Raw genomic sequence first — 19,512 nt, 5'->3', positions numbered from 1 at the left:
ATAACACTGGCCCTAAAGATCAACACTGGCTCCCAGCCCATTTCTGAGCACAATTAAAAGTCTTGGTGATGACCTTTAAAGCCCTAAAAGGCCTCGGTCCTGTATACCTGAAGGAGCATCTCCACCCCCATCGCTCAGCCGGGATGCTGAGATCCAGTGCCAAGGGCCTTCTGGCACTTCCCTCATTGTGAGAAGTGAAGTTACAGGGAACCAAGCAGAGGGCTTTCTCAGTGGTGGCGCCTGCCCTGCAGAACACCCTCCCATCAGATGTCAAGCAAATAAAGAACTACACAACTTTTGGAAGACATCTGAAGGCAGCCCTGTATCCATAGGTTTCTAATATTTAATACATTTTTGTATATACTGGAAGCTGCCCAGTATAATGGGTTGAGTACAATTATTATTATTATTATTATTATTATTATTATTATTAATATTCCAACTCTACCGTTCTGTGGTTCTAAGTCTCAGGTTTGTGCAGGTGGCGGGTGGTTGTCCCTCTCACTGAAAACGAGCAGCCAGAGCCCCTGTGTGAGTCGTGGAACACCTTAGGTGTGCGGTAGAAAAGGGTAGACTTCAATGATCACCCAAGGAAGCTGAGGAGTCAATTAACTCCCTGTGTTTGGGGTCTGTGAATATCCCACATCCCCTTGAAGGCACCATGCAAATGCATGAGTTTGTGCTGAGTGCAGAATGCAACATTCCAAAATGAAAAGCTTTCATTTAGGGAAAAGTGACAGTGGAAGTAGAAATGAGGTCCTATTCATCCCATATGCCCTTCTTCCATATAAATATTAAGTTTAAAGTCAAAACTTGGAACAGGCAGCCCCCCCCCCATCTCCGCCAGTTTACTGTAAAGAAAATAGGAGTAAACCAAATAGACTTTTAATTTTTAATTTTAGTGCACAATTCCAAAGCCCACCCCTCCCAATGTGTGAAGTTCAAGGGCAGCCAGCTCCCCTCCCCCGTTCCAGGCAAACTGAAGAATTTCCAGAGAGGCGAGGCTAAGGCTGGACTCTTCCTCCTCCAGTTCCAGTTCATTGTGTGATCAACCTGGGGTGCAAGAGAGCCCTGTCTGTTTATGGCAGAGAGAGAGAGAGAGAGAGAGAGAGAGAGAGAGAGAAGGGAAACAAAGGGTTAATTCAGGTGTGCTTGTCTTGCACCTGCATCTGGTTAGTGTGAGGCAGCAAACTTGTGAGAGAGTCAGAAAGTGACTCGGCAATTCCATCACCCAGCGCAAAACCTCCAGATTAAAAACCTGGCAAACCAAAGGCTTATACCACCTAACAGACTTCTACAAAAATAACAAACCCATATCAACACAAGAAATACAGGACAAACTAGGGGACACCCAAATGCCATGGCTAACACACCACCAATTACGTGGCCTCTTAGACTTCCGGTCTACTGTGGAGGCTAATGGCGGTGTGCTCCATGTCGTTTGAATAAAAAGATGACACGGTCCTGACAAAGTAGGGTTTGAGGGTGCCACCAGGGCTCGGCGCACCCTCAAAAACCTCCTCCTATTAACAAAGGGACACAGCAAAGCGATGGTATCTGCAGTCCAAAATCCCACAATCCCAGACGTAATAAATACAAAATGGGAGGATGAGATAGGCTATGAGATCACCCAAAGGACTAGAATGTGGTCTAAACCTCCCTTTAAATCTGTATCAGCAAACGCAGTCTTTCATGGGTGGGAGCTTCTGTAATTGACCAGCATGTCGGTGGCCGGGCGGAGGTGGAGCCTGTTCTGGTGGCAAGTCACCAGGGCCACGCGTTGGTCACAGCTGGCGCGCTTCTTGTCCTGGGCAGCCAAGTTGCACTCTGCGAAGTCAATGAGGAGCTCCACCTGCTCATGCAGAGAGAGGGACTTGTACCTCCTCTGTGCCAGGAAGCAAATCGCCTCCACAAAAGCGTGCAAGTCCATCCCTGGAAGGAAAAGGGGAAAGAAAGCATCAGAAATCTCCCGAGGCTTTCGTTCTGCACTGTCTTGGTTTATATCGCTTATTGGTGGTTTACAGATAAAAATAACAACAGCTAAAAACATGGGGAAAATGATTAAAAATCAATTAACCTATGATAGAATATCTATATATATATTTTAAAAAAATAGGACAGCACTACTGAAAATCAGTTGCTGGAAACTATGCGAGGGGAGGGGACGGTTCCTGCGCTTGGGACCTGTTTGCTGGGTTTGGCCACCATGTGAACAGGATGCTGCACTGAATGGCCTGATCCAGGAGGGCTCTTATATTCCAAGTTATTTTTGCAGAATAACTGAATGCTCCCCCACTGCCAGCTTAGCACTCTCAGCACACACACACATATAGAGAGCATCTGTGGATTATTCGTAAAAAATGGGGGAGGAAGCACCACAGGTGCACCTTGCTGACAAAAAGGCACCACCCAGGGGGTTTGTGCAATAAAAAGCACCCCCTATTTCTGCTTCTTGGGAGAGCATGGAGGTGGGAATGGGGAAAGAGGGGTATTCACCTACCCCCCCCCAATCCCAACTCACTCTTAATTTCCATTCCCAGCTTCTTGGACTGAAAACTTATTCATGGATGTTAAAATAAAGCCCATCCATTACATTTTTTAATAAAACCTGGCAATTAAATCGGCACTAGAGACACAAAATGGAGCATTTAAGGGCTTCCCGTCGTTAACGTTCATCGGGTAACCAGAGCACATATTATAAACCTGACGGGGAACAGAAAAATGAGGGGGGGGGGGAGAGGGAGAGAGATGCCTCTTGTAAAATAAATTTTCCAAATGTGGGTTTTTCATTTTGGTTCTTCGTGCGTGTCCCCCTTTTATGGGCCCTCAGTGTGATGCTGTTCAAGGCTTGTCTTCCTACGGAGCAAGGATATAATTGAAATGGAAATACTTTATTGTCACTTGTACAACTTGTATACAGTGAGATTACACGAGCACACCCCCACTCAGCTCTCTTAGTCTTAATTCCCCTCGTTTACTGACGCACACCCACCAAACCCGAAAAGTCAGTTGCCCTGTTGTTATCTTTTCATTCAGCAGCCTAACAGCCCACGGAGAGAAGCTGTTCTTTACCCTGTTGGTGCAACTAATCATGCTTCTATATCTTCTGCCTGAGGGCAGGAGATCAAGAAAGTGCCGGCCAGGGTGTGAATCATCCCTGAGAATTATCCTCGCTCTCCTGAGGCAACCTTCTTCTGCTATTTCATCCAGCGGATTCACAGGACAGCCCATAATATCTTGTGCTGTATTCACCACCCTTTGTAGGCACTTCCTATCAGTTGATGCCAAACCAGCGTACCACACCGTGATGCAGTATGAAATGACAATTTCTATTGTGGACCCGTAGAAGGAGATCATCAAATGTTGATTGACATCGTTCTTCCGCAATCCTGTGAGGAGATGGAGTCTCTGTTGGGCTTTCTTAACTTACCTGGGTTGTTTTGATTTCCCAAGTAAGGTCTCCACTGAGATAAACTCCTAGGAATTTAAAGGAAGAGACTCTCTCCACACAGCCCTCCCCGATGTACAGCAAGCACTTGGGCTGCAAATGACAACCTACCTGTGGCCCCCACTTCCCTTGCCTCATGCCTGACAACTCCACCTGCATTGCCAGAGGAGAACATAGGAAGAGCTTGCTGCTTCAGGCCACCGGCCCTATCAGCAGCCAACCAGATGCCTGTGGGAAATCCGCAAGCAGGATCCTCCAGGGTCCTCGCCCCTTGTGTGCTTTCCAGCAACTGGTATTCAGAAGCATTTGCTGCGGGAAGGCAGAGCACAGCCAACATGGCTAGGAGCCATCGGCTAGCCTCTCCTCCTCTGTGAATTTGGCCAATCCTCTTTTAAAGCCAGACACGTTGGTGGCCATCACTGCCTCCATGATGGGAGCGAGCCCCATAGTTTTAATGGCACACAGTACAATGAAAGTACTTCAACTGGTAGATGGAAATGTGCCAGAGCAGCACTATTATTTATTTATTTTTTATTATTATTATTATTATTATTATTATTATTATTATTATTATCATTATTAGTTTCATCTCTACCCTTTCACCCACCCCAAATTGCTTTGGAAGTGGCTTGTGGCCAGGACAATTTGTGGACCAGATGTATTTTGTGTGGCTGAAGAGTAAACATTCGGATTTCAGAGGAGGAGGAGGAGGACGAGGGGTGGGAAGAGAGAGAGGAACCCTTGCTACCTTGAATGCAGCACAAAATAAATATTTTTCTCGTCACCCGCCCCAGTCAGCAAAAAAAAAAAAAAGAAGACATACGATGCCAATAAACATACTGCACACACAAAAATCTGTGCTAGCGATACTCCACAAACAACAGATTCTGCTTATCCACAGAAAAAATTAGGATGGAAAAAGGGGGAAAGGAAAATAAAACCTCTCACCAAGCGCTAATCCCGAATTAACAATAGGCCAGATGGCAATGCTTGCTTGTAGAAATAAACGTAGGGGGAAAATAAAGCTTCCTCTTGCTCTGGTTGCCCATCAATTCCACTAGTTACTAAAGAAATTCAGAAGTTGGGCATTTCCTCTAAACCAGGGGTTGGCAACCCAAGGCCCGGGGGCCGGATGCAGCCCAATCGCCTTCTCAATCCGGCCCACAAACAGTCTGGGAATCAGTGTGTTTTTACATGAGTAGAATGTGTCCTTTTATTTAAAATGCATCTCTGGGTTATTTGTGGGGCATAGGAATTTGTTCATGTTGGTTTTTTTCAAAATATAGTCTGGCCCCCCACATGGTCTGAGAGATGGTGGACCGGCCCACGGCTGAAAAAGTTTGCTGACCCCTGCTCTAAACTTTTTGCAGCAGCAATTTCACTACTGCCATCAGGATACGGATCCTGTCTCAGCCAAATTTCAGCTTTGGGGGAGGGGATTTGGAAGGGTGGGGAGTTGATGGTAAGGAGCCTGAGTCCCTAAAGTGAAACCTATTATGGACACTAACCCTCAGCAGGCCTCCATTTCAGCAGCCAAAATAAAATTGCAGGGGTTGGACTAGATGACACTTGGGGTTCCTTCCACCTCTACAATTCTATGATTCCCTCTTACTGACTTTGGGTCTACAATACTTTGATAGGGAGGCCTCCTGCATTGATTCAGTGAATTTTTAACCCAATAAAAAAAGCGTTCTCTTCTTCTTTGCTAATACAAGCCCTTGAGACCTTCTACAAAGAGCCCTGCTGCATCAGAGCAAAGGAGAAAGGCCTTCTACTGAGTCAGACAGCAAACCTATTTAGCTCAGTCTTGTTTACACTTGGCTGGCAGTAGTTCCCCAGGGCTTCAGGTCAGGGGGGCAGTTCTCCCAACCCTGCCTATTTTGGAAAGTGCTTTGTCTGGCCCTCGTTTGTCCATTCGTCTGTCCATCTGCTCTCTATGGGTTCAGACTCCTCTCGAGACGTCATCACCAACCTGAGCATGAGGATTCCCTAGGTAGGGGCAATAGCCTTCATAAATATTTGGATGCTGGATACCATTCTGAATCAAGGTGGCACACAAAACCCATGAATTTGAAATGACTTCACCCATCTTATAATAAATGCCCACCAACTGGCCATAGGAAGTGTCTGGATTCCTATTTTCCCTTCAGTCCTGCTACCTTGTAAGTTATTTACTCTGCAAGTGCTGTTCTCCCCTGCATTCGTTAACCAGAAATCTAGCCCTGTAACTTGTAAACTTTTCCAGGTTTGGACTTCAGAGAGCCTTACTGCAACATTATTAATAGCCCTTATGTCTTAGGTATTAATTATTCATCCCTCCCCCCCATGAAAGCAAGGACAACCAGGGATGTGTGTGGAATCAAATTTCCTCTTCCCTCCCTGCCCCTTTCCCCTTGTATGCTATGCGTATTTTTAGACTGTAAGCCTACCAAGGGCAGAGGATGCCTTGCTTTTGATTGTATGCAAACTGCTCTTGGGAAGCTGTTTGGCTGAAGAGGAGCAGGGTACAAATGCTCCACGTAAATACATACCGTATTTTTCGCTCTATAAGATGCACCCGTCCATAAGACGCACCTAGTTTTAGAGGAGGAGAATAAGAAAAAAAATATTCTCTCCCTCTCTGCGCAGCGCCTTTCCAGCAAAGCGGGAGGAGAAACAGAAGGGGCTCCATTTCTCCTCCCGCTTTGCTGAAGGGGCGCTGGGCAAAAAGGGAAAGCGGCGCTGTGCCTCTCCAGCGAAGTGAAGTCAGAACAGCAAGAGGGATTGCTGCGCAGCGAAAGCAGCGATCCCTCTTGCTGTTCTGGCTTCTGGGATAACGTTCCTCCTGAAGAGGCTTCGTGCGGCTATCCCTGAAGCCGGGAGAATGAGAGGGATCAGTGCACGCCGATCCCTCTTGCTCTCCTGGCTTCTGGGATAGCTGCGCAGCCTGCATTCGCTCCATAAGACGCACACACATTTCCCCTTACTTTTTAGGAGGGGAAAAGTGTGTCTTATAGAGCAAAAAATATGGTATATCCACATGCACTACCCTGCCCTACCCCCTACCCCCCAAAAGAACTGCACCCAGAATTATGCAAGGGGGCTTACCTGCATCTCGCTGATCAGCAGTGATGCCATACCGCTTCTTGGTGATGTCAATGTACAGGATGTCTGCGGAAGCCATGCTGAAGTCACTGTTGCTTATCTTGCTGTTCCTGATGGCAGGAAAAGAGAACTGTGAGGGAATCATCCTGGGGGGGGGGGGCAGAGCAAACTCCCAATGGCACCATGAACTAAAGCAGCTCTCGAGGCAAAAGACAGAAGCGCTGTGGGTTTTGCCTCCTTTTTTTTTTTTACCTTTATGTTCTTGTCATGGGTGTAGCCAGAGAGGGCAGTGCCCCTCCCCAGATAATAATAATAATAATAATAATAATAATAATAATAATAATTTTATCTATATCCCACCCTCCCCAGCTGAAGCTGGGCTCAGCGCGGCTAACAACAATAAAAGTAACACAGCATTCAAAAATAAAGTAAAACAATAGAAATACTTAACTAACTGAAACAATCACGTCATTCTGCCCCACCCCAAAGTCCTCCCCCCTAACAAAAATCCTGACTACGCCCATTATTCTTGAGAATGTTTTTTTTTTTATTTTAGAAGCTAATGGGGGGGGGTTATGGGTTTGTTCTGTTCTTGTTTTTGTTCTTGTTTTTGTGTTTTTAATATTGTATTTGCATGTTGTGAGCTGCCCTGAGATCTATGGATGAAGGATGGTATATGAATTTAAATAAATAAATAAATAAATAAATAAATGGGGAGCTTTTGGTACTGGTCTCTGTCACCTTTATTTCTTATTTCCCACTTGATTTTATTTTTTTTAAAAAAAGACAGACGCCCCAGGTTCAAATCTCACCTCAGGCCCACCTGAATATATGGAATACTGATACTCTCTCTGCCTCAGCCTCACATAAGGTTACCAGATGTCTCCGTTTCCCGGGGACAGCCCCCGGATTTACAAATCAGTCCCCATACAAAATCCATTGAAGTTGAAAATTGTCCCCGGATTCATGGGTGGGGGGGGGGGGGAATCTGGTAACATTACATACAGTGGCTGGCGTTTGAGGCAGACTGCCCTTGAAAGTGGAGGCTCCATCTAGCCTACGTAGCCAAAGAGAGAGGTAGTTTTAGCTAAGGGAGATCTGCACAAATCAATTCCTGATGTCCCCAACAGGGAAAGATGATATACATACACGGCAGTACTGGTCCCCAACCATCACAATAAAGAGTTGATTTGATTTAAATAAACAACTCTTTATTGATGGTACATGTATTTAAATTAGATCCGAAAGCAAGTTGGGGGCAGAGAGTGTCAATTTGGATAGGGAGATTAATGCTTTATTGATCTGTGACACACTGATGTAAGAACGTAAGAACTTATGAAGGGCCTGTTGGGTCAGCCCATGGCCCATCGAGTCCAGAATCCTGTTCTCACAGTGACAAAGCTGAGGCCCATTATGAGAGACCTACAAGAAGGACCCTGCAGAGCAGAACCACTGTGGCTGGTAGCCTTTCATAGCATTATCCTCCTCCATTAAACTGCTCAACTCTTTTAAAGTATGGTTACCAGATATTTTTCAATGAATCCGGGGACACTTTTTAAAAACTGAGTAGCAGCAGGGAGTAAGTAGTGGGGATGGTGAGGCCAAAGACCCTGGGCCCAAGCACACATGCATATTGTATAAAGGTGCAAAGCCCTTTTGCATGCTGTGAAACATAAATGCGCAGTTTTTAAAAAAACTGGGCGATGCTTGCCCGCAACTCCCGAGCTTCCCCCGATCAGTCAAAACAAAGGGGGCAGGAGATCTGTACCGCCAGACATCCCCGGTTCCCCTTCAGCAGTGGCTGACAAGACACATCATATGGGGACTTCCAGAGAGGAAAAATGGCGGGTGCCATGGCAGCGAGCAGCTCCTGAAGCCAGCCAGAGCCAAATGCGCTACCAGGCTGGCTCCGGGATGCTGAGGCTGCCGCTGCCATGTTTCCCGGGAACAGAATTGCAAATCCGGGGACATTCCAGGGACGGAATTTGTCCGGGGATAGATTTGCAAATCCGGGGAAAACCGGGGACATCTGGTAACCCTATTTTAAAGTCATCTAGGTCAGCAGCCATTGCTGCCTCCTGCAGGAGTGAGTTCCATGTGCTGTGTAAAGAAGTGCTTTCATTTAACTGACCATGATTGGGTTGGTCCAGTGGGAATAGGGTGCAGGTCTTGGTGACTTGCCAGCCTTTCCCTCTGTTCTTAGTGGACCATGTTATTTATGATGGATTCAAACTACAAAATTCTAGCTAAACATCAAGAACAACTTCTTGACAGAAGGAGCTGTTGTAACTGTGGAACAAACCCCCTTGGAATGGGGTGGGCTCTTCTCCCTTAGAGGCTTTTGAACAGAGCTGGGGCAGCCATCTTGAGGGTACCTTCCAACTCTACAGTTATTTCTGATCTTAAGGGGAACCACATCCAGGCGTTTCAAACACTGAGTTACCTTTGGAAAATTATTCTGGAAGATCCCCCTCACCTTATAAACATCCGGAAGCCCGTGGGTCCCAATTTTGTCGTCCCCTTCACGCCCAGGAAACGGATGAACAAAGCTGCAATCCGGTCGACCAGCCGCAGATAGTCAAATTCCGTTGCATACTTCGGATACACCTCCCTCAGGCAAATGGAAGGGAACTTGGCTTCTGAGGTCTTGCTGTCACCCAGCTCTGGGTTTTCCACCGACCCTTCCTCTAGCAAATCATTCTCCCTCTCCCATTCAGCCTCTGAAGCCTCAGCCCTGCAGGCCAAACAGAAAGACAAAGATTGCATCAATGCATCTTCATTGCTTCCCATCTCGCGGCTGCCACTGCCATGATCCCATCCAAGAAGCGACCATATACATCCATTAACACCCTTGCCGGTGTTCAGCACCGTAAAAACTCATTTTCAAGGGCTTAGGAGAGAAGCTGGGTGCAAACATTTGCTCAGGCTTTAGCAGAAAGCATTTTGTGCAAGAGAAAAAGGGTGGTGGCGGAGGCAGGAAACCTTTGGTTCAGCCATTGCTAAGGCCCTTGAAAATAAAAACACACCTGTGAGCATCTACCAGGCCTTCCAGCTATCTGTGGCATGTTTGTGGTCAAGATTGCTGCTGTTTGGCTTACGCCAGTGTAGGCCTGCACAAATGCAGGCCCAGTAAATGGAGCACCGGGAAAGTTGTAGCTCAAATGGCAGAGTATGTGCTTTCCATGTTTTTATTTAGTCATTTGTTTATTAAATTTATTAGCTGCTTGATACCTAAAGGATTTCCAAACAATTGATGTTGGGGAAAATAAATATGCACAACTACCATTATACTTCTGTTGTTGGCATCCATCTGTCTCGTGCGACAATGGAATGTGCCTCCAGAGGTGATGTCAAATCGCTGCATTAACAGCACTGAAGTGATGTCTCTGGGGTACAAGCCTGGCCAGTGTTTATAAATATTTTGATAATGCTTTATGGAAACTAATACAATACTCTTCAGAATTAGCTGCATCACAGTGTCTGCCATCCTTGACCAATTAGCCACACTGGCTAGGGGGGATGGAAGTTAAGAGTGCAACAAACATCTGGAGGGAACCACAGCTGGGTTCCCTCTGCTTTATGGAATGGGGAACCTCACTGAATATGTACAAAAGGGAAGGAAACGTCATGTCAGTAGACTAGGGTAGGGGAGAGGTTTTTACCTGCAGCACCAGCCCCAAGGCAGGTAGCGATTTTATTTAAGGTAAAGGTAAAGGTACCCCTGCCCATATGGGCCAGTCTTGACAGACTCTGGGGTTGTGCGCCCATCTCACTTAAGAGGCCAGGGGCCAGCGCTGTCCGGAGACACTTCCGGGTCACGTGGCCAGCGTGACATCGCTGCTCTGGCGAGCCAGAGCCGCACACGGAAACGCCGTTTACCTTCCCGCTGGTAAGCGGTCCCTATTTATCTACTTGCACCCGGAGGTGCTTTCGAACTGCTAGGTTGGCAGGCGCTGGGACCGAGCAGCGGGAGCGCACCCCGCCGCGGGGATTCGAACCGCCAACCTTTCGATCGGCAAGTCCTAGGCGCTGAGGCTTTAACCCACAGCGCCACCTGCGTCCCTGATTTTATTTAGCTTCTCCCTAAAATTTATATACCACTGGATTGTAACACCCCACCCAAAATAAAACCCTCAAAGCAGTTTACAAAAAAAGAAAAAAAAACCATTAAAAATATAAATAAAAACAGTAAAAACAGCTATTTAAAATGTCAAATAATTAAAATCAATGATAAGCTGAAAACATATTTAAACACACATGAACACTCCACGTGTCTGGATAGGCTTGCCTAAACAAAAGCACTTTCAGGAGGTTCCAGAAAGAGTACAGTGAAGGCACCTGCTTGATATACATATACATTTATATTGAAATATGTACTAAACAGTGAGCTCTACCAGTCATCAATGCAATTTTGCCAAAGCAATTATCATCAATTTTTTTAGTGGTGGGGGTGGGAAGTTCAGTTGGCTACCAGTAAAAAAAAAAAAGAGGGAGAAAGCACCCTCCCAAACTCCCAGCAGCAACCTGCTTGATATCAATAGGCAGGGAGTTCCTAAGGACGATGGCACCAACATAATAAAATGTGGATTTCTTACAAATGCAGATCGAGTTTTCTGTGGCACCTGTAATAGTGCCATTCCTGCTGATTACAGCGGTCAAGCGGGTGCCTGTGAGGTAAGGCGACCTCGTAAGTAAATTAGTCCCAAGTTGTTAAGGTCTTTATATACTAATATTTCTGTGATTTTAAGTAGTTGAAAGCTGTTATTAATTAATTGTTGTCACTCGCCTTGGGTGAAGGCTGGGTAAAAAACTGTCGTAGCTGTAATAATATTAATGATAATGGCAACAGCTTAAACCTGGCCGGTAGCAAATCGGCAGCCAGTACAGATCTCTAGGCACAGGTGTTAAATGCTGACAAGGCCTCACTCCTGCAGCATTCTGCCCTAACTGAAGCCCCCTGATAAAGGGAAGTCCCACATAGAGCGCAATTGCAGCAGTCCAGCCTCGAAGCGACCAAGATGGAGCCACAATGTTCACTTCTTCCTTCCTCCCAAATGCCTCGTGTGTTTGTCGTGAGCAGAGCACTTGTATTTCACTTGGGGAGGGGGGGATTTTTTGTTCCGTCTCACAGCTGCCTGATTATTCAGGTGCTGAGGCTGAACCAGGGAGGGAGCCTGAGCCAATTCGCTTTGGCAAGCGCAGGGCCACTCGCTGCATCACTTCAGGTGTTTTCTGGATGCAGCTCATTACGCAAAGCCTGCATAACCAAGGAGGTCAGGGCTGGACGCCCATGCAAATCCATAAAGCCAGATTTTAATTGGGATGTTAACAATTCTTAAAGGGGGGGGTATGTTTAAATTCTCTGCTTAAAAACTACACATGTGGATTCCCCCCCCCACACCCTTTCCTCAACTGTTAGGTAAAATAGATCCCACCTGAAGAGCCCTATTACATTTCCTCCTTGATCTTGTGGCATTTAGGGAGCCACTGAGTCATGTTGGTGGTGACATTCTTCCCAAGGGATCCCAGGTACCAACATAACTCTCATTTAAAAAAAAAAACCTGTTCAGTGTGGCTCTGAGACAGAAGATAGACAGAAAAAACCAACCTCCTAATTTCCTTTTGACCCAGACATTGTGGTTTAACCAGTGCTATCAACGTCCACAGAGCTTTTAAAGTACTGTGGAGTTTACTTAAAAGTGAAATTTGGAGGCTTAACTCTTCAGCAGTAAAACATTCAAGCTGGGATAGCTCAGTCAGCCGAGTATGAGATTCTTAATCTCAGTCGTGGGTTCGAGCCCCACACTGGGCAAAATATTCCTGCATAGCAGGGGGTTGGACTAGATGACCCTCATGGTCCCCTTCCAACTCCGCAATTCTATCAGAGTGATTTTGAGGGAGGACAAATGGGCTTCAAGGAGATTGCGGAGACAGCAAAGCCCCTTCCACCAGCTTCCCAGGGACTCTACATGATGATTATGTTACCTATAATTACATTATATTGCTTTATTTTATTTTTTTAATTAATTTTTTATTCAGTTTTCTTTTTCATTCATTACATACTTCCCATATCCCTAACATTTTCTATTCATTCTTTCTTCCCTCCCCTCCTAGGCTTCCCCCAACTTCCACTTCTGGTTCGTTTCACCTTTCACCCACCTTGCTACCTCCTAAAAGAAAAGATACTAATAACATACCTATACAATAACATCTAACCTAAAAACATAAAAATGAAAATAAGTACACCATATTATTTCTCTATCTTCTACACATTTTCTAATACTAATGATGTGAATGTTTATTTAAATCCTGCCATCAAGTCTATAGGCTTTCTTTGTTTCTGCAGATATAATATAAATGGTTCCCATTCTTTTTCAAAGTCACTGTTGTCTTTTTATCGTAGTCCGTCTGTCATTTATGGTGCCTCAGGCGCTTTATGGTTTAAAATAAAGCAATATATATATTGGCAAATATTGCTTTCTTTTAAACCGTAAAGCACCTGAGGCACCAAAGTACATGAAAGAAAGACCCCCCCTCAAAAATATATTGACAGCCCCCTGCCCTCAGGTGCCAGCAAACCGATATTGGACAGGGAAGAGAGGTGTAGTAGGATACAGGTACAGCAACACATGGCTTGAAAATACGTGCACACTGAATAAAATTAACAAGGCAGTGATATTCCATTTGAATCCTCCAGCACAAGAGACTTCAGTCAGCCTATTACGACTCTCATCACACTCATCAAAACATTTTTATTTATTTTTTTGCTTTGTACATTTTCTGTTTCTGCTGGAGGCATCATATACCGTTGTGCTGTTTTTACTGAATTTTTTCCCCATAGTGGATTTATTTAGTATTTATGCAGTTGAGACTGGGACAGCCAAGGAGAACAAGGGGTGAACATATCTGGGTGCCATTTCATGCAAGGCTGGGTGTGATGGACAGCAGAGCTAGACTGCAGGGGTCAGCAAACTTTTTCAGCAGGGGGCCGGTCCACTGTCCCTCTGACCTGGTGGGGGGCCGGACTATTTTTTTTTGGGGGGGGGGATGAACGAATTCCTATGCCCCACAAATAACCGAGAGATGCATTTTAAATAAAACCACAGATTCTACTCATGTAAAAACACGCTGATTCCCAGACCGTCCACAGGACGGATTTAGAAGGTGATTGGGCCAGATCTGGCCCCCGGGCCTTAGGTTGCCTACCCATGAGCTAGAGCCTCCTCTTAAAATTCCACCAGAGGGCTGGAACCTCTCTTTGATTGGCTACAAAGCCAGCCAACCACAGAAGGGGGAGGAGCAGCACTTTGGGAGGGAGAATAAAAGGAGCCGCTTCTGAAGGAAAGAGTTAGATAGGGCTAAGGTTCAGGTGAGAACTGGACCATAAAGAAGGCTGATCGCTGAAGAATTGATGCTTTTGAATTCTGGTGCTGGAGGAGACTTTTGAGAGTCCCATGGAGTGCAAGAAGATCAAACGTATCCATTCTTAAGGAAATCAGCCCTCAGTGCTTACTGGAAGGACAGATCCTGAAGCTGAGGCTCCAATACATTGGCCACCTCAAAAGAAGAGAAGACTCCCTGGAAAAGACCCTGATGCTGGGAAAGATGGAGGGCACAAGGAGAAGGGGACGACAGAGGAAGAGATGGTTGGACAGGGTTCTCGAAGCTACCAGCATGAGTTTGACCAAACTGCGGGAGGCAGTGGAAGACAGGAGTGCCTGGCGTGCTCTGGTCCATGGGGTCATGAAGAGTCAGACATGACTAAACGACTAAACAACAATAACAAAAGGTTCAGGTTAAGAGAATGGCTTCATTTGAGATGTTAGACAGGATTCAGGTTGAGAGATAGGGAGGAGGGTAGGATTTGACTGAAGGAGACCTGGTTCCGAGTTCAGTTAAACATCCACACTGAGGAGACAACCCATAGCAAGAGGACAGAGTCTTTAGGAAGAACTTTATGAGGGCAAGAGCTGTTAGGCAGCCGGATGGACAACCTCAGAAGGTGGTGGGCTCTCCTTCCTTGGAGGTTTTTAAGCAGAGTTTGGACGGCCATCTGCTGGGAAATTTCGAGCTGTAAATAGTGCATTTCTGGGGGGTTGGAATGGGTGATCCTTGGGGTCCCTTTCCAATTCTATTATTATTGTTTCCTGATACTATTTTGCTGTGTCTGCTGAACACTCATTTTTTACCATATGCTGCTTTGGAGAGTTCCAGCTGAAAACCTTTCTCAAATGAAGTTCAATGCAAATTCCATGCTGGGAACCATTAGGAAAGGAACTGAAAATAAAACTGCCAATATACCAATCTATGGAGTGGCTGCATTTGGAATACTCTGTACACTCATCTCACAAAGGATGATGTAGAGCTGGAAGACCAAAACGGCTAAGGGGATGGAGCCCCATGAGGGCTTCTTAGTTGAGAGAGAAGGCAAGCAAGAGGCAACATGACAGAATTTTATTTTAAAAAAATATATGCATGGCATGGCGAAGGTAGAGAGGGGAAGGATTTTCTCCCTCTATCACAATGCTAGAACTTGTGGTCGTCCAATGAAATCGAATGTTGGAAGACACAGGGCAGACCAAGGAAAATCCTCTTTCATGCAGCATGTGGTTAAACTGTGTAACTTCCTCTCACAGCAGGCAGGGATGTCCACCAACTTGGATGGCTTTGAAAGAGGACTAGGCAAATTCATGGACGAGAAGAGGGCTATCAAAGGCTACTAGCTACAATGCTTCTGAATACCAGTTGCTGGAAACCACAGGAGGAGAGCACTCTTGTGCTCTGCTCCTGCTTGTGGGTTTTCCACTGGTGCATCTGGGGTTGGCCACTGTGGGAACAGGATGCTGGTGTCAGGTGTGCGCGCAGGAGCCAGGCCCTGTGACCAACAGGACTCTGCGTGACTGGGGCCTTCCTAAGTTTGTTCTGAAGAGGCAAGGCACGGCCACACAGGTGAGGCTGATTGGTAACTCACTGCACCTGGTGGCAAGAGCCGCGAAGGGATATAAGGTCAGCATTTCCCTTCGGCTCTTTGCCACAGCAACACGTTCCCTGCCATGCTGCGTTTGACTCCTTGCTTCTTGATACTTGGACCCTTGACTTCATGACTCCTTGCTTCTTGATCCTCGGACCCCTGACTTTGTAACTCCTTGCTTCCTGACCCTCGGACCCTTGGCTTCTTGACTCCCGGCTCTCAGACCCTTGGCTTCCTGACTCCTGGCTTCTAGACTCCCCTTCCTGCTCCCACCCCGCCATCTTGCCCCTGGTCCCGGCGTCCCCAGCCCGTGAACCAGACCGTGACAGCTGGAGCTGATGGGCCCATGGCCTGATCAGAGAGGCTCTTCTTATGTCCTTATCGTGCTCTGGGGGCTTCTGCTGAGAATCAATGGTGGCTCTTTGCTCTGGCAGAACAACTGAGGGCAAGTCCTCTGGAGCAGACCTGCCTGGAAATGGAGAGAGGGGGCCAGGGAGATAGGGTGTGTCTGCTCCATAGAATTAAATTGTCTGACTGGCACAGCGGAGTCAGATTAAGCGAGCAAAAGGTCAAACCACACGGAAGGGCTTGCAGCGACACACGGAATAAAAAGCAGCACTTCGTTTACATACTAATGTCTGACCCCAATACATTCATTTCTCTAATTTTGCAGCTTGTGACAGATCTCCCTTCAGAAGGGATCACCAGCAGAGAAAATATTAATGACTTTTAGAGGAAGGGAAAGGAAGGTTGGAGTGGGGAGAGGGAGGAATATCAATTTGAACAAAGCTTATGAAAATCCCAAAGACTGCTTATCTTTTATACATGATTACTAATTTATTAATGTTCCCCCCCCCCACACTCCATGTCTGCACAATATCCTCTTCAGTCTCAGTGGCCTTAATCTTTATGCTAATGCACTTCCTCCTCCACCCCCTTTCTCGGTCCCTCAGCTACATTTCCAACTGCTAATTAAAGGCTTTGAGATTTTCATTGGGGGGGGGGGGTGCTCGGGTAGATGCCCAAACGGCAACCGTCAAGTTCAAAGCCAAACAGAGGCTCAAGCTGCTGTTGTGAGGCAGTCTCACATATATGCAGAACACACTTAGGATATCAGAGAAAATGGTTCTTAAACCAGACTATTGTCACTTCCCCTCAGATTAATGGCAACCTAGGTTAGGCGTCTAGGGACGCAGGTGGCACTGTGGGTTAAACCACAGAGCCTAGGACTTGCCGATCAGAAGGTTGGCAGTTCGAATCCCCGCAACGGGGTGAGCTCCCGTTGCTCAGTCCCTGCTCCTGCCAACCTAGCAGTTCAAAAGCACGTCGAAGTGCAAGTAGATAAATAGGTACCTCTCCGGCAGAAAGGTAAACGGTGTTTCCGTGCGCTGCTCTGGTTCGCCAGAAGCGGCTTAGTCCTGCTGGCCACATGACCCGGAAGCTGTACGCCGGCTCCCTTGGCCAGTAAAGCGAGATGAGCGCCGCAACCCCAGAGTCGTCCGCAACTGGACTTAACGGTCAGGGGTACCTCCAGAGTTTCAGACATGGGACAGTTCCCATTGCTGCCTGGAGACGCCAGCAGCCAAGTTAATAATGCAAGAGGAGCCTGCTGGGTTGGGCAAAGGGCCCCTCTGGGCCAGCATCCTGTTCTCAAAATGGCCAGTCAGATGTCCCCATGGGAAACTGGCAAGCAGAACCTGAGTACAAGAGCCAGCTCCACTCTTTTGGCTTTGCTGCTTCCGAATGTAGACATTGATAGCCTTATCCTCCTCCACAAATTTGTAGCTGGTGGCCATCACTGCCTCCTGCAGGAGGGAGTTCCATAGTTTAACTATGCACTACGTGGAAGTGAGGCTTTTTGCAAAGCATGGGGCTTTGCACCAACTGACCCTGTGGAGCACCTTCATACACGGGCTCTGTAGATTGGCTTACCTGCCCACTGTCAGCCTATAGGGCAGGCTTCTGCAACCTGGTGGCCTGGGAGGATAATGGGAGCTGTAGTCCAAGACAGATGGTACTTGTCCATCTGGGAAGGCAGCCTATCTGGGAGCAGGAAAACTCTAACCCTAAACCTCTGCTGCCTTGCGGGATATCTTCAGAAGAAAAGGCTCAGGAGTAAACCCTACACAAATCCAGAGTGGAGTCCTTAAGATGATTGGGTAGCACCTTGTATGCTTCCTTCTGGCAACTCCTGCAGCCAAGCTGATGCTAAGCGTATGGCTCTGCTTTCCTCCCATCAGTGAGGTTGAGAGGGGGTTCTTGTCACCTGGGCTGCCCAGGCTTGTGCCCTGGGAAGGCAACTTTGGTGCTGCTAAAGCAATGGTTTGACTTGACCCCCAGATGCACACTCCATTGTCTCTCAAGACAGACCAATGCCAGATCCCTCAACCGTTCCCCATAAAGCCTGGTTTCCAGACCCCAGATCAGCTTGGTTACCTTCCTCTGCACACCTTCCAGCTTGTCAACATCCTTCCTAAATTGTGGTGCCCAGAATCAGACACAGTATTCCAGGTGTGGTCTGACAAAGGCAGAATAGTGCAGTGCTGCTTTTTTCTAGTGATCTGTGAGGAGATTTCACCCCTCCCATACCCAAGAATCTCCTGATGATCTCCTGAAGTCTCTGCTGACTCTACAGAGAGGAGGAGCAATGTACTGCTCTCTACTTAATTAGTCAAGTGAGTGAATCAGTCTGTGTGTGAGAGAGTCAGTCAGTGTGTCGGAGAGAGAGTGAGTGCTAGAGATCGTGTTTAGAGATAAGGTTGCTGCTAAGAGCAGCTGCAGGCACTCAAAGTAGCATTGATTTATGCTCAGAATATTTAGCTCTGTATATAGTTTTGTATTATAGCTGTAGTTATAGAATAAAAGGAAGATATTCTACAGAGCTGCTCTCCGAGTGGTTTATACTCTGCAAGACTCTGCAAAACGCTGCTGCGCGACGGCTGTATTATCGAGACAGTGAATCCGGTGCTCTCAGCTCCAAGCTGTGAGTCCACAGCACTGTGACCTGTTCCTGTGAGAAAGGTGGTCTCTGGCAGTGCTACCCAGCTCGCCTAGCCCAGTCGGGGTTGAGGTGCATGAGTCCAGTTGGTGCACTGGCTCAAGGGCGATGCTGACAATCTGGACACTAATACTTCTGTTGGTGCAGCCTAGAATAGCATTAGCTTTTTTTGCTGCTGCCACCACACTGTTAAGTCTGTGATCCACCAAGCCCCCTAGATCCTTTTCTTATATACTGCTAGTAAGCCAGGTGTCCCCATCTTATTATTAGTGCATCTGGTTCTTCCTGCCTTACATTTGTCTCTATTGAAATTCACTTTGTTAGTTTGGGCCGTTCTCCAATCTGTTATAAGGTCATTCTGAATCCCGATTCTGTCTTCTGCAGCACTAGCTACCACTCCCAGTTCAATGTCATCTATAAACTGGATGTGCATTTGCTCAATTCCTTCATCAAGTTACTTATTCTTTTCTACACTTTGGACTACTGTGGGCACCAGTTCACACTCTTGGACATGCATTGTGGGCCAGACACAACTCACTGCCATCTTGCAGATAGCACTCTCCAGCTGAGTGCTGTTTTGCTCCATTTGTAACATGTTTTAACAGCTATGAAACCTTAAAAAAATATTTGTAGCTGGCCTCTTAAAAACAACCCTAACCCCTACCTTTCATGACTTATGTACACCTTTTTCTAGCTCCCTCACAAGTCCGGTTAAAAAATGAGACTGCCTTTTCTACCAGGAAGCACAAGTACTTAGGAATAAAGAGAGTGCCATTTAGCAAGCTAACAGAGATATCATGTTTGCATCCTAATGCAATTGCTAACATCAGGAACTAGCTCAAAGGACAATTTTAATAGACTTTCACAGAACTCCTGGGCTATATAAAATATCATTTAATTAACCCAGACAAATTCATATTTTTTCTTCATTTGTCCTTCCAGACCTTGGTCTGTTCCCATTCCATGAACACAGCACAGAGCTTCTCTTCCACCAAGAGCTGTGGGCAAGTT

At 46.5% G+C, this 19,512-nt stretch overlaps 1 protein-coding gene across 1 annotated transcript in view; it reads right to left on the bottom strand.

The window, feature by feature from the left end:
* Positions 1–878: 878 nt before the first annotated feature.
* The window catches only part of TTLL11 (tubulin tyrosine ligase like 11), a 77,278-nt gene continuing 58,644 nt past the window's right edge, over positions 879–19,512 (bottom strand). The window contains exons 7-10 of the mRNA XM_079962074.1: positions 9,009–9,266; positions 6,536–6,642; positions 1,657–1,932; positions 879–1,071 (exon numbers count right to left, since the gene is read on the bottom strand). Of these exons, the coding sequence (XP_079818200.1) occupies positions 1,691–1,932; positions 6,536–6,642; positions 9,009–9,266 (607 nt within the window). The 3' untranslated portion in view covers positions 879–1,071; positions 1,657–1,690. The remainder of the gene's footprint in view (positions 1,072–1,656; positions 1,933–6,535; positions 6,643–9,008; positions 9,267–19,512) is intronic.

The sequence above is a fragment of the Podarcis cretensis genome (assembly GCF_951804945.1).
Source record: "Podarcis cretensis genome assembly, chromosome: Z".
Taxonomy (NCBI): Eukaryota; Metazoa; Chordata; class Lepidosauria; order Squamata; family Lacertidae; genus Podarcis; species Podarcis cretensis.
This window is presented reverse-complemented; position numbering and strand designations above follow the sequence as displayed.